The 15,246-nt window shown below is 43.3% G+C and overlaps 1 protein-coding gene across 2 annotated transcripts in view; it reads right to left on the bottom strand.

Annotated features, from left to right (window-relative positions):
- The window catches only part of LOC137098180 (adhesion G protein-coupled receptor A3), a 151,181-nt gene that overhangs the window by 45,093 nt on the left and 90,842 nt on the right, over positions 1-15,246 (bottom strand). For both annotated transcript variants that reach the window (XM_067474150.1, XM_067474141.1), the window contains 2 exons: positions 8,964-9,174; positions 8,250-8,458 (listed from right to left, as the gene is read on the bottom strand). In XM_067474150.1, the coding sequence (XP_067330251.1) occupies positions 8,250-8,458; positions 8,964-9,174 (420 nt within the window). The remainder of the gene's footprint in view (positions 1-8,249; positions 8,459-8,963; positions 9,175-15,246) is intronic.

The following is a 15,246-nucleotide window of genomic DNA, read 5'->3' as shown; positions in this document are numbered from 1 at the left end:
ACATATCAGGGTTATTGGCAAGCTGTTGTGGGAGAGCGGTGGACCCTTCCTCCGTTTAGTAAGAGAAAGAAGGTCTGCAGTGGTGGTGTGGTTTATCTCGCACACACACACACACACACACACAAAGCAATCCCTAAGTGCTACCCTAATCATGGCTGACATCAAATTTAAGTTAATGCTTACAAATGGAACATGAGTGCATTTATTAAATATTAACTTAACCCAAACCTCGATTCGTGTGCAGCGAGATTACGCAGCACAGCACAGAACGAAGCCTCAGAGTAACTGGTTGAGTCAGTAGCTGCTAAGGAGGCTGCACGGCTGCCTACTAACGGATGGAGGTGGATTTAGAGCTCATCTGTCAGCTGCCACCTTTGGAACAAGTGCCAGTAATGTAAAGGCTGAAAGGTGGCTGAAGCTAAGTGGGATGCATATAATTAGCATTTACTCTAAAAGCTTAAAGCAGGGCAATGCTAGTTTACTCTGTAGATCTACAGACACTTATACTTTATAAGTTTTTTTTTTATGTATCAACATTTCTATCTACTTGTGGGAATGCAAAACAATGTTATCCACATTCAAGTTTTAGGAATAGCGCAACATTTTTGGACATATGCTAATTTTATTTCTTGCTGAGAAGATCAATGCCACTCTCACGTCTGCTCATGCAGCTGGTTCGTGCAGACGGAAAGCTTTGCTCAGAACACAGACTGGTTCTGAGCAAAAGGGTAGAAAACCAACCTATGAGCACATCTAAAACTCCCTGATTAACACGTGTCACAGAAGCTTTTATGCTTTGCAATTTCCTGGCTGGGAACAACGTCATCTTGGAGTCAGAGTGAGGTTGCCCATTTACTCTTGGCCAGTAAGTCGTCTGGCACAACTCCTCCTGATCGTTAAACCGCAATGTGTCATTTTTACAATTCTGTTTAAGTACAACTCCAACAGATGGGTGAGCTTCAAAAGTATATTTGTACAAAGCAAGTCGAGTCTTTTGTGCTGCTAACCCGCTGCTGGCTGTTACCTTATATTTACAAGTGCAACATTTGTTATTGACTTTTTTAGAAATCTAATTCTGGGCAAAGAACCAAATGCAGGCATTTTCCAAAACTTTGAACTGTTGCTTTGACCAAACTTGGCTTTTACTATCAGCAATTATGTTTTACTTTTGCTACAGAATCCATAAAACCTAAAATAATCTTTATTTCAGCCAGTGTTGCTCATTAAAGGTACGCTGTTTCCCCCCTGGTGGTTTTTATGTTGTGGTTGATGGTGGTCACCATTAGCACATATATGAGTACTTGCATAATATCGTCTAACCCAAAGCCTCGCTTCCTGTATGTGAACTATTTTGTTCTCCAAGAGATGCCAGATGTGCATCAGACGAACGGTCGTGGTCCTGAGACGTGCATATGATATGATTCTTGTGCCATAAGCCTGTTTTTTTTTAATTCAACTGTCATCTAACACACAACACAACACAACAGGTGCCCCCCGCCCCCCTTTTGCTGATATCACAATTTGCCATCACCCTTCCCATTTGCCCCTCCCACTACATCAACGGAAAATGCCAAAACCGATCTGTGAAACATGATTGCTTATCTAAACAGGTCATCGTCATTATCACTGTAAATCCCTTCATCTCCTAAAACATATCCGCACCAAAGCTTTGTTTAGCATGAAAATGTCAGCGATTGAAAAGTCCAGAGTGTGAGGATGAAGTTAACCCAGCTGAAGGCGAGGGTTTGCTTTTGAGCGAGCAGTAAAATCTGTGTTGTTGTCTCATTATGTCTGCTTTGAGCACAGATGTGGACAAAGGACTAATGAGGACACACACATTTGAGAATGTTCCATGCTGAAATAAAAAGACACAAGCAAGACAACACTGTCTTTGAGCTAGACAGGATCTGAAAGTTGCCGCGAGGTTATTTTCAATTAGCAACATGTACTGTATCCTGCACAAGCTACAGGATGTGTGTATTCGCCAGAAATTGCAAAACAAGAAAACACCGAATGTGGATTGAATTTGAATAAACAAATCTCTTAAGGATTTTTTTTTTTTTTTTTTTAAGAAGTTAATCACAATCAATTGGAGTCTCCTCTGTGAGTCTGAAGAACAGAGGGCTTTCCAATTTCATTTCCTCCAGGTTCCTCCTTTTTTAACAAACAATGATATGATTTGTGTGGTAATAAACACGTCAGGATGCACCAAAAAACAAAGTTAAGTTGATGCATTGTTCGGGTTGCAGCCTGAATATTTGTGTGTTCCTGTATCAGTCATCAGTCAGAGAATGGATGGTTGTTTCTACTATACAGTTATTTTGCTCCTCTGTGTTGGAGACAAGAGCCTGTGGTCAGCTGCAGCGGTCAGCAGTAATGTCACACTGGTATTGAGTCTGTAGAAGACTCAACCAATGAGAACTAATGTATCAAGATGGGATCCCGTCTTGGTTGGTTTGATTCAAGACAGAGGAGCTGCAGCGAGGACAAGTGAATTGTGGTCAGTTTAATGATTCTGAAACAGCAGATACTGCTACTTAGACCATAAAGCCTCAAAAATACCAAAGGAGATCAATGGAGTTTATGCAGGGGCATTTTTGTTTTCCCATCTTAAACCTCTGTTGCTTTGTTCTCTAATTTTTAACTCTTTTAATTGCACTGATTTTTCGCTTTAACCTGAGGACTGGCACCCTTCATGCAGAGGTATGTCACGTATAGCGTGATCAATGCCATACATTTGTTTGATTAGCAAAAAATGCCATACAAGATATTTTTAGATGGGAATGTGTTGTTGGGAGTCATCTCTGCAGTGGCCATGACTTTCAATAACCTTATCACACTTGGCTACAAACTCACCCTAAAGAGCAAGAGGTATAGTGGAACTTTGGAAAGAGTAAAAAAAAAAAAAAGCTAAGGTTAATAATTGGTTGGGTTTAGAAAAATATCATGCTTTGGGTTCAAATAAGTACTTCCCGAAGTTTAAACTATGGTTGTCATGGATACGATAAACTGCTGCTTTTAAGGTTGTGGAATGATGCAGATGAAAGAAACGACATTAACTGTTTCGCAGGGTGTGGGATTCACCCGAACCTTCTCCTAACTCCGACCTCCTCCTTTATTCTCTTCATAATTAAATCAGCTGCTGGAGGGTCTTACAGCAGACGGTGGGATCAAAATTTTCCCTCTTTCTTGGTCAAGTGCTACTAAATCTCGGAAGAATTGAAGACAGAACTCAGCGTGATGAACCATCTCGGTTTAATACATGCCGGCATGGAGAAGACCACATGGATGCTGGCGTCTTCTGCCTTGTATCACTTAAACTCCTTCTATTTATACTCAAACCCAAACCAGGAACCAACCTCACAAGACATGACTGAAGAAACCAGGTGGACGCATTCTTGTCCCTTTTTAGATCATCTGTTCATGCCAGTTGTGAAGCATTTAAATAATTTTATTGCACCTTCTTGTAGACCTTGTGACCCCAGGTCTGCTATCTACTACATTCTTTCGGTCCTTAAAACACAAAGCGCCTAATGTGATTCCAAGCATGACTCGCCCTGTGACTTCTTGTCCTCTCTGTGACCTTTTCAATAAACCCATCTTGGCCTCCTTTGCTAATTATCTGACTATATGACTAAATGTACTCTATTCCCCCACAAAAGTCACTCTGATGACATTTACACATAAATTCAGACCCATCCCAGAGGTGGAAAGTCACTACTTCACTTAAAGGATAACTTTTTAACCTGCTTTTTGTTTGTTTTTTCCTTCTGGTTAAGATTTTGCATATGAAAACACACGACAAGCTTTTTATAGAATAAACCTTTTGGCTTTTGACACTTTGGGAAAAAGCACTGATTTGTCAAGTTTGTCATATTTCAGATATCTGAATTATCACCAGTTCCACCAAAGGAGGAAACTTATTTGCAATAGATTTATCATGTGACCCTTTGGAGTCCACTAGTTTTCTAAGATTGCAATCACTACACTAAATCAAACAAATTACAAACCTGCTCCACACACTGCTTCCTTTTGTGACATCATGGGAAAAGCCAAAGAAATCCGCCAAGATATTAGGAAGAGAATTGTGGACCTGCACAAGTCTGATTCAACCTTGGGTACAATCATAAGGCCTGAAGGTGCCACATTCATCTGTTCAAACTATTATACGCAAGTATAAGCACCATGGAAATGTCCAGCCATCATAATGCTCAGAAAGGAAATGGGTTTTGTGTCCCAGAGATAAACATGCTTTGGTGCGAAATGTGCGTATGAACCCCAGAACAAAAGCAAAGCAACTTGTGTAGATGCTGGCTGAAGCTGGTAAGAGAGTGTCATTATCCACAGTGAAACGAGTCCTGTACAGACGTGGGCTGAAAGGCCTTCAGCGAGGAAGAAGCCATTACTCCGTAAAGTAACAGAAAAAAAGCCAGATTACAGTTTGCAAATGCACACGGGGACAAAGACCTTCGTTTTTGGAGACATGCCCTGTGGTCTGATGCAGCTAAAATTGAACTGTTTGGCCATAATGACCGTCATTACATTTGGAGGAAAAAAACTGTGAAGTACGGGGGGTGGCAGCATCATGTTGTGGGGCTTGCGGCAGGAGGGACTGGTGCACTTCACAAAATCGATGGCATCATGAGGAAAGAACATTATTTTTAAATATTGGACTAACATCTCAAGACATCAGCCAGGAAGTAAAGGCTTAGCTGCAAATGGCTCTTTCAAATGGACAATGACCCTCAGCATGATATTGGTGACATAAGTAAAAAAAAAAAAGTGGCTTGAGGACAACAAAGTCAACGTTCTGGAGTGGCCATCACAAAGCCCTGATCTTAATCCTATTGAAAATTTGTGGGCAGAGCTGAAAAGCAGAGCTACAAACCCGACTCAGTTACACCGGTTCTGTGTATGTAAACATCAGGTTTCAACTGTGTGTGATGATGACTTTAACAGCTGTTAGGCAAAGTAGTTGCACAGTTTTGGTTGTGAAATTGATTTTAAAATGCTCATTTGTAAATTGGTCAAAGAGTTTAAAATAAGCAAAATAGCTTTCTCCCATTCCCCAACATCTCCTGTCTTGTTGATGGGTCTGTGTCCCTCCTGAATATGTCTTTGGAGCCTTTCTAAACCACTGGGAACAATAAGCACTAGTTCAAGTTACAGCCTCACACTCTTAACGACTCTATTTCTAACCAACAGGTCACCAGTTTTACTGTAACTCTGATGGACAACCATCAATGGAGGAGCCTCATGTTTCCTCCAGGAATGTTTGCCACATCACATGTTCACTGTAGCGTGTAAAGTGTATAGAAATACATCTCTGAACAGTCCTTTTCCTATTGGATCGTGGCCTTAGACCTTTGTTATGACTGGATACCTCCAAAAAGCCAGCCGCCCCCTCCGTGTCTCTCTCACTCTAAACGTCTGCTCCTGCATATTAAACAGTCTGGAGCGTTGCAGCAATCAAACACAGCAAAGGCTTCATCTACATTATCAGCTCAGTGAATAAATTAATAAATAAATCCCCCCCCCAAAAAAGAGCTACCTCTGAGACAGAGAGTGAAATGTCTGGTTGCAGAGTATAGGGGTGTCTTTCGGGGAGGTTCAAATAGGGGTAGGGGTGGGGTTGTGGGGGGGGTTGCCATTGTGATGAAGACAGATGATGGGCCTGCATTGCTGTAAACGAGTGAGTCAGCCCTCCCTTCAGAGAGATACAGGCCTGAGAGGCGAGTGGGGCGTGGGGGGGGTGGGGGGACCAGAAGAAGGGGAAATACACGGGAACTGTCCCTGGTGCTGAAATCTGGAACGGCTCCTCTCCGGCAGCTACGAGTTCGGCTCAGTGCTGTCCTTCAACACCTGACCCACATCAGAAAAACAAACTGCACCACTGGTTGTCGTGTAACAGGTCACTAATTGACCTGCTTCCCAATGTGAGAGAAAAGAACAGCGTGATGCATTTATTACACCTAACAATGTTCAAACTCCACAGCAGGGGGGAGTGTAGTATATGCCCAAACAAAAGCTTTAGAGGCTGGTGCTGGTGAGTTTTCCCACACACAGCCTGGTCTCAAGCCAGTTATTTGGCAGCCTGATCACAATGCCAGGGGAGGTGGATTCTCTACCATGTAATTGTTTCTGAACAAAAGCCAAAAAAGATTCTCATTAATGTACTTTTTATATCCCAAACCTAAGTCCCCAGGGACAATAGCATTGGGTTGTCGTGCTATTTGTAGACTAATCATCTCTCTCTCTCTCTCTCTCTCTCTCACAGACACACAGGTCCATTTCTTTGAAATTATTTGTTGCATTTTTCATCTTTCAAAGCTGTGATGCTTGGAGGTTAACTCTCTGTCCCTTTGCTCAGGATCATAGATGCACCATGAGACGGTTTGGCACACAGCTGATCTAACAGGGAGCAGAGCTGTATCACATAGAGCCTGAAAAGGAAGGTGATACAGCTGATGTAACTGCTGAGAACATTACTTCACACGCAGAAACCACCGTCACCATTTTTTTTTTTTTTTTTACACCACAGCAGCTGAAGCTCATAAGTCATACAGACTTTGCAACTTGTTACCCTGGTTTTCCTTCAGAACATCAAAGCCGGGGCACTGATGTTATCCGTGTGAGTCCACTGCGCGGGCTACAAATTTAGCTTTTCAGTGATGGATTTGTAAGCACCGTACATGAATCCGAGTTAACCATTAATGGTTAACTTGCAGTCACGCAGCAAGACGCAATTCCTCTCAGTTTGACGTGAAAAAAAATTATGCAACAGGTCTCGTACTTGCCGAAACCGCTCTAGGCTCTAAAGGTCATTGATGCAATGGGCTGTATTTTAGATGGAGCCAGCAGAGGAATGATGTCACGAGTCCGTAAATAAGGGTCCTTTTCTCGGGCACTGCAGAGACCAGGCGGGTGTGGTGACTGCATTAGTAGACGCGCAATCCCCGGCGCAAACGCTCGCATTACGAGCAGAATGTGGACATGCTTGAAACACCTATCCACGATCCCTCTGACTACGTTCTACTTGTCAGAGGCGTGTTCAAGTTCAAATCTTTAATCTGCTGCCAGGGAAATTGACCGAATTGGCCGATCTCGCTTCAATCCGAAAGCCACGAGGTGCCCACAGATTATGCATGATCGAAAAACACATACACAATGACAATCTGCTCTGCACCTGACAACAACTTAGTATTCTCCACAGACGCCCCACTCTCTCCCTCTGAGCACCCATGCCGTTTTCTGGATGCTGCTTTCCCTGTGTTCCTGCTCTCTTTCCTATGCGGCTTTTTGTGTGTGTGTGTGTGTGTGTGTGTGTGGAAGAAGCTTATCCCCACACACGAACAACAACGGAATTGAACAGCGGCTTCATAAAATATGCAGGTTTAAAAAAAGAAAAAAGAAAAAAAAAGAAAAGGCACCTAGGAAAGCACCGACATCTCAAGCACAATACTTTTCATGCTCTGCTGAGAACTGACCTCCCAGTCTAACGAATCCCACTCTTCGGTAAACATCCGGAGGATTTCTTTTCATCCAAAAAAAAAAAAAAAAAAAAAAAAAAGAAAAAAAAGAAAGGAAAAAAAAACAAAAAGCGGACCAGGCGCAGCGGCTCTATGGAGCGACTGGGCGATGAGATGCCATTGCGCTTTCGGTATTATCCTCATGAAATCAATTTGAACAGGGGAACGCTGTCGGTGGAAGGCATCTCAGCGACGTCGAGACCAAGTTGAGTGACACAGATGAGCAATGCTACGCTTTACAGTCCAACATTTCGGCTCGGCGATGGTTGCAACCAATTAGCACACCACTTGCGCTCGGAGGCGAATAGCTCCTGACAAGGCGCTCCTTCTCTTGAGCATCGCTTCTATTTCAGCTGCTGTGCTGCTTTTTGGAAGGAAAAAAAAAAAAAGGTGGCAGGCTATACAACACGCAACTTCTCATTTCCAGGATATATCGGGAATTTAGTGTAGCGCATACTCCAAAGCCAATAAATCCCCGCAGCGCCTTTGACAAATCCTTTCCCGCTGCCGAAGAGCAACAATAAATGAAGCTTTTAAAGGTCCCTGCATGAAGGGCTTCGTACACGTGACTCCAGCTATTCCACGCTGAAAAAAAGATGCATTAGATCCAAAATAGGCCCTAAGCAGTGCAAAACACGTTATGGCGGGGGGGGGGGGGGGGGGGGGGTGCATGGGGGTGCTGAAATGTATGACACTGGTACCACATAGTAGACTACTCACCATTAGCACAGCAAAGTTATTGTGATGGGTGCAATGAATAGTGGTCGTGTTGCCCCCGGAGCCTGTTATGTGGCAGTCGTCTGCCCTCCAGCCACCGTGTCCATCCAGCAGGTCAAAATCCCAATAGGCTGCGGTGGGGTCTACACCCAGTGCGAAGTGCCTGAAAGCAATAGTAACGGAGTGCACGGCGCTCCCGCGGCTGCACCCATCTGCAAGGAAAGCAACACATTCAATTAAGGAAATCAAGTGGAAAGAGTGTAAGTGCTGTGGCAAAGAGAAGCGTGGACACTGCACATTTCCATTCAGACTCCTGTGTGGACAACACACACACACACACACACACACACACATGCATATGCATATGATGTAGACATTACTCAAGTGTCACACAGTTACTCCAGTGGACAGACTGCTGCTGGAAGTGTTGGACATAAACTTTAAGGATCAAGCAGGAACCTAAAGTGGCCCCCGTTTCAAACAAAGTCCAGCGTGATGGGAGCGTTGCATTTATTTAAATTAAACCAACAGTGAAAGTCAAACAGTGACGGAGTTTTGATTTATTCTAACATCGAACGAGGCGAAGCCTGTGTGTCAACGTGTTGCGCAGATTTACTGCGTGTGTGTGTGTGTGTGTGTGTAAGCATGTTGTCCATGTCGACAACACGGTGCAGCATTGACATCACAGGCATGATGATAAAATAGATTTCCTCTTACCTAATTTGGTGAAAGCAACTGGTGTTGAAACGCTCCTGCGCTTTCCATCGTCTGCGAGATTTGACGAATTCCCCGTGCACGGAAAGAGTTTCCCATTGCGAAACACAATAAACTGCAGCTTGCAAGTGGAGTTAGCAACAGATTGAAACGCAGGGGAGGAGATAGGCGTTCCAGCCAGCGGTAAATAGATTGAGGCGACTGCCACTGAGTTCTGCGGATGGAACAAAAAAAAAAAAAAAAAAAAAAAAAAAAAGAGAGAGAGAGAAAGGAGAAAAATCAAAATTAAATTATTTCTCTGAAAATGCGCAGGGAAAAACAAACTCCCATAGAGGAGGACTGAGAAATTGCTTTCCTCTCCATGAGTGGAGGCGACCGCAAGTGACCAAGGGAATGAGAATCAGGTTTGAAGCGCTCTAGTGCGCCTATTTGGTCAGGCTCCCTGCCGCAGAGGTGGAAATGGTTCTTACCATTTCAGCTTGAGGGCACATCAACACTGCAGCTTGATTTAAAGAGACAACCGGTCTCACTTTATCTGCTTTTTACCGATAAAAACACCACAGAAACATCCCTGGCAAGATTTGAAAAAAAAAAAGCAGAAAAAGTGGTTTTCTAGGAGAAAGGTAATGCTTGGGAATGTCAAGGTGTAGACACTCGCCATCTTTGAGCCAAAGTGAATCCAAGCTCATCCTGTGAACTTGTCTGTCATTGTTTTACCTCGAAGCAAACGAATCCCAACAGTCCCCTGTGTATCCATACCAACCCCCCCTCACCTAAAAAAAAAAAAAAAAAGAAAAGAAAAAATTAAATCCCACCAGAGTTGCAGTCAAGCTCCACATCCCTTTGATCTGTTGTGACCTGCAGCACATAATTTGACACACTGAACAAATACAACATTAGCAGTCAGGAAACTGTCCATCCTGTTCCAAGATAATCTGTGCTGGAATCAGGAGGCTGCCTTTGGGTGCTTCATGATAACAGCTGCAGGAACTATGGCAAAGCTCAGGGTTTAGTGAACTACGCCTCTGGTGGACAGAAGTACTGCACGAAGGTGTGTGGACTGGGGGACAGGCTGACACTAGGACAAGACAAGCTGCACTCAACCCCTGCAGAAAGGTCAGGTTTAATCATGAAAATGCTTCCAAAGTGGCAATGTCAGCATATGGGAGTGCAGACATGGGGCAGCACACCCCGACTGCACGCATTACATCGGCCGATCCAGCTGCACAGGCTCTTATGCCTTCAATATTTCATACATAAAAGTAGAGGAAGTGGTGTATTTGGAAAGGCAAGTAAACACATTGGGTTTAAAATCGTTAAAAGGACTGTTTCCCTTCCAGTCAGACACACCGGGCAGATATGGCGTCTTTTTGTGTTGATTCATGAAGAAAACGACGCACAAATTGTTCTTTAATATCCACACAGTAAAATAAAGAACTCAGACAAATGCACCACGAACAGATGGGTTTTTTTTTGTTTTGTTTTTTCGGGGCGGAAAAGAAGAAGATTTCCACACGTCCATCCAGTCAGTGGCCCTAATAAAGAACGATGCTAATGACGAGGCATAATCAAGTCAATGATTGTGTTCCACGGGGGCCCGCTTTCCAAATGAAGTCTTATTTCCGTCAGCTTTCAATCACGTCATCCTACAGTGTGAGAGGATCAGCACTTTGAGCCTAAACGGGGGGGGGGGGGGGGGGGGGGAGATAAGCTCTTTACCCATCAAGTGCCCCTACCGTTATAGCCAGATATTCGGTGCAATCAGTGTCCAAGAGAAAGATGGTTAAATTTCTTAATGGAGTTAAAGAGAGCTCCTTTTTTTTCCATTTTTATTTTTCTGTCACTGGCTATGGTTTTGTGAGTGTTTCCTAGTCAGATACAAAGGCTGGAAAATGACTTCACATTAGTGAAGCAATGTTTGGGCACAATTCCCCAACAGGACCATCACCACATGTAAAAGCTCAGTGGTGATTCTGCAGCATTTTTTATTTGTTAGCTATTAGTCTCTGCATTGACTCCCTCCTGAAAGGCTATTGATTTTCATCCTGCAGTGTGTGTGTATGTGCAGCGAGAGGGGGGTGGGGGGTGGGGGTGGGGGGGAAGACAGAGAATCCTTGCCTTGAAATTTATGTTGCATCATTTCCTTTCTGCGAACAGCTTAAGCTCGGCAGTCTGTTTCCAAGACGTCACAGAATACAGACATCAGGGATAGAGTCAGAGAGGATTTGAGCCTCGGCGACAATCGAGGCAGTTAGAAAAGAAAACGCAGGTCTGTCACGTGATTCGATTGGGGGGGGGGTGGGGGGGGGTGGGGGGGGCCTCTTCTCATAAGGCGAGCGCAGACGGCAGGTGACCTCCATCCCCCCTGGAGGGAAATGTTCTCAAAGCGTCCAACTCACAAAAAGAAATCTTATCGCGTATACTTGTCTCCTCATCTCTTTCGACATCTTTTATCCTCTTTCATGCGGCGTATCAAAGGGATTTACAGCCCAGAGGGTCTGCTATAAGCAACAGAGAGCGCGGGGTCCCGATCTTAACCAAAATCTATGTTCCTCGTGAGCAACCTAAACAGCTACATTTCCTCCAGCCCAACGCCATCAGGGACCTCACACTTCAGACTTGATTTAGCTGGCTGTACCTCAGCCGTCTGACCTTCCTCCGAGCCCCTCCCTTCCTAACAGAGCAGCATGCTGTAGCCTTAGTAACCATAATCACACGCCTTCCTCCATCTCTCGCTGTAGCCTGCGGATCATTCTGCTTTTTCCTTTTCTTTTGCTCCACTTATATCTGTCCGGTGCAGAGGACTTGCAGGTGAAGTTCAGCAGTCACCTCCTATTTCTGGCTGTTCCCTCTAATCCGCATCCCTCCCTCCATCTCTCCTCCACCTGCTCCTTGATACGCGGCCCTGTTTGATAGCATCACAAAGCTTCAGCCCGCAGTGCAAAACACCACAGCAGGGTTTGACCCGGGGCAGTCAGCAAATCAGAGCATAAACATCCCACTTAAACAAGGCTCCTTGACTTTACAGGGGGATTACTGCTGAACAAAGGGGTGAAAATTACTAGTGCCAAGAACTGTTCTTGTTCTTTTTTTAATAATCCAAAATTAGAAAAAAAAAAAAAATGTGCCTTTGTTGATATATCTGTGGGAGAGATCTCACTTTATTTATTTGCTCAGGCAGCTACTTGGAAATTAACTACGAATGAAATGAATTTAACTCAAAGGGCAGCTCGCTGAGCTCAGCCCCAGCCGAGAAGAACTGCTGACAAGCATGATGAGAGATTTGCATAATTTTTTTTATTTTTTTATTTTTGGTAATCATTGGCAGTCCTGTCAGCACAGACGTGGTCAAAGACGCAATGACCATGACAAATAGGTTGACATCAGGAGACTTCATGGGGACGTTTCTATCCGTGATGTTAGGAAAAAAAAAAAAAAAAAAACACAATTAACTTACTGGCAGCATTTAGCTAGACACTGTCACCAGGCCTCTGCCGGAGCTGCATTTGAGCTTTAAATGTATTTGAATTGCTCGACATACAAAATGCAAACAAAAGAAACATAATTCTATAAGTGATTGCCATGGCTGCCGCTTGAAATAAGCTTTCCTCTTGAGCACCATTATGCTGTAGTGTTGTTAGCATTACTTATCAAGAGAAATTAAACACAGTCCTACACGGTTGCTATGCCAACAAGAGTCTGTTTCCTCTAGACGGGACCATTTGAGTAGATTTGAAGCAGGAAATCAGGCTCTTTGGAGAGGCAGAGCGTCTGCTGTCAACTACACTCTCCTCTGGCGGTGCAGACTCAAACTGTCACATCACAGGGTTTTGTCTCAACAAAACCATTCAAAAGGCTGCAACAGATGGACAACATTGTTCAATTAAAGAGGCATTGTGGATTAGAAATTAATGAATTCATTGTGTGTAAAAGCATAACTAATATATTAGCTGCAGGATGATTGATAATGAGCCAAAAGGAGCCAAGTCTTTGAGACACAACAGATCTTAGGGAAATTCGCTGAATTTTTAGCATTAATTAATGCAAATATGAGATACTTATTACAGAACCTCACTGGCTATTGTTATGTTTTTCCATATTCAGAAATGCAATAGAAGAGATTGTCTCATCAGTCTCCCGATGCCACGTCAATGTAGCCTACATGCCCGCTGCTAGTGAAGACAAACATGACTGTGACTCACAACAGAATATCTTATTTTTATGAGGCACAGTAGAGGTAACAAATAGTTCAGTAGATAAAGACATTATTCTGAGTCATCACTTGCTGTCAAAACTTCAGTTCATCATCATAATCTCACATATTCATAACTTAACTCTTGAATGGTAAATGGTCTGCACTTACATAGCGGTTCTCTACCTATTCGCACTCACAAGGGGGGAAGCTGCTATGCAGCTGGCCAACACTCACTGGGAGAAACTAAGCTGGGGTTCAGCGTCTTGTTCAAGGACACCCGAGGAGACGGGGATCGAACCAACGACTGCGGGATTGGTGGACGACCGCTCTGCGGCCCAGCCACCCAAGCCGTACAGATTTTATTGCCTCACGATCAAAGTCAAGATAAAAGAATGTTTTTCACAAATGAATAATGGCTAAAGTAAGTTACTTTGGTAGGTGAAGACTTCAGTGCCAGTTCATAAAAATGTTAGCGGATTTATAACAAACTCTGGTCTCCTCCATTAAAGTCCGCTTTGGCGTTGGATGTAAATTGTGAGGCGCAGAATCATAGAATAAGAACGTAAATCCAATATGAACTTTAGTTTTTCTTAATCCTTTGAGCATCACACATTAGGTTACATGACCCTCCTTGTCTTAGCCAGGCTCTAGAACTCTGAAGTAAAAGCAACAATACAACTTTTCAGCAATCCAAATTGGTGGGTGTATGTGTTCACCGATTCCTGGTTTCAAATTAGCGACTGTAAGCAGATCGGAGCTCTCTGGGGATGATTAAGTATGAGGATGCAATCTTTCTGCACCAAAGCCAAAAGTAACTACAACCCCAATTCCAAAATAGTTGGGACGATGTGTAAAACAAAAATAAAATCCAAATACAATCATTTGCAAATCTCATCAATCCATATTTTATTCACAATAAAGCATAAACATATCAGATGTTGAGATTTAGATATTTTACCACTTCATGGAAAATATTAGCTCATTTTGAATTAAAAAGGCTGGAAACGTAATTGCCGCAAATCAAAAGCAAATAGAGAAGCATTTGAAAACTTATTTGGTTAAATGGCAAAGGGTCAGTAACAGATATAAAATGAGCAGTTCAGAGAGGCAGAGTTTCCATCGAATTTAAAGATGGGCAGAGGTTTACCAATCTGCGACAAACCACATGTGTGGAACACTTTCAGAAACTCTTTTCTCAGGGTAAAATTTTGAAGACTCTGAAGATCCCACCATCTACAGTATACGTATAATATCATCAAAAGATTCAAAGAATCAGGAGGAAAAAACTGGACGCATGTGATCTTTGGGCCCTCAGGCAGCACTGCATTAAAAACAGGCATGATTCTCTACTAGACATCACTACATGGGCTCAGGAACACTTCCAGAAATCACCGTCTGTGAACACGGTTTGCTTTGCATCCACAAATGTAAGTTAAAGCTGTACCATGCAAAGAAGAAGTAATATGTGAACAAGATCAAGAGACACCGCTGTGTTCTTTGGGCCAAAGCTCGTTTAAAATGGTCTGAGGCAAAATGAAAAACTGTTCTGTGGTCAGATGAATAAAACATTTAAATTCTTTTTGGGATTAGAAGGAGACTAAGGAGGAGAGGGACCATCCATCTTGTTATCTGCAGACAGCTCAAAAGCCTGCTTCTCTGATGGTATGGGGGGGGCATTAGTGCCTATGGTGTGGGCAGCTTACACATCTGGAAAGGCAGCATCAATGCTGAAAAGCATTTAGAAGTTTTAGAGCAACATGTGCTCCCATCCAGACAATGTCTCTTTTAGGGAAGCCCTTGCACATCTCAGCAAGACAATGCTAAACCACATACTGCATCCATCACAACAGCATGGCTTTACATGAGAAGAGTCCGGGTGCTGAACTAGTCTGCTTGCAGTCCAGAACTTTCGCCAACAGAAAACATTTGATGCATCACAAAACAGAAAATCTGGCAACAAAGGCCCAGGACTGTTGAGCAACTAGAATCCTGCATCAGATAAGAATGGGACAACATCCCTCTCCTAAAACTCCTGCAACAATGTTTTGTTATGAGGATCAGATTTCACTAAATGACACAACCAATACAAGC

The sequence above is a fragment of the Channa argus genome, chromosome 1, assembly GCF_033026475.1.
Source record: "Channa argus isolate prfri chromosome 1, Channa argus male v1.0, whole genome shotgun sequence".
NCBI classification, from domain to species: Eukaryota; Metazoa; Chordata; class Actinopteri; order Anabantiformes; family Channidae; genus Channa; species Channa argus.
This window is presented reverse-complemented; position numbering and strand designations above follow the sequence as displayed.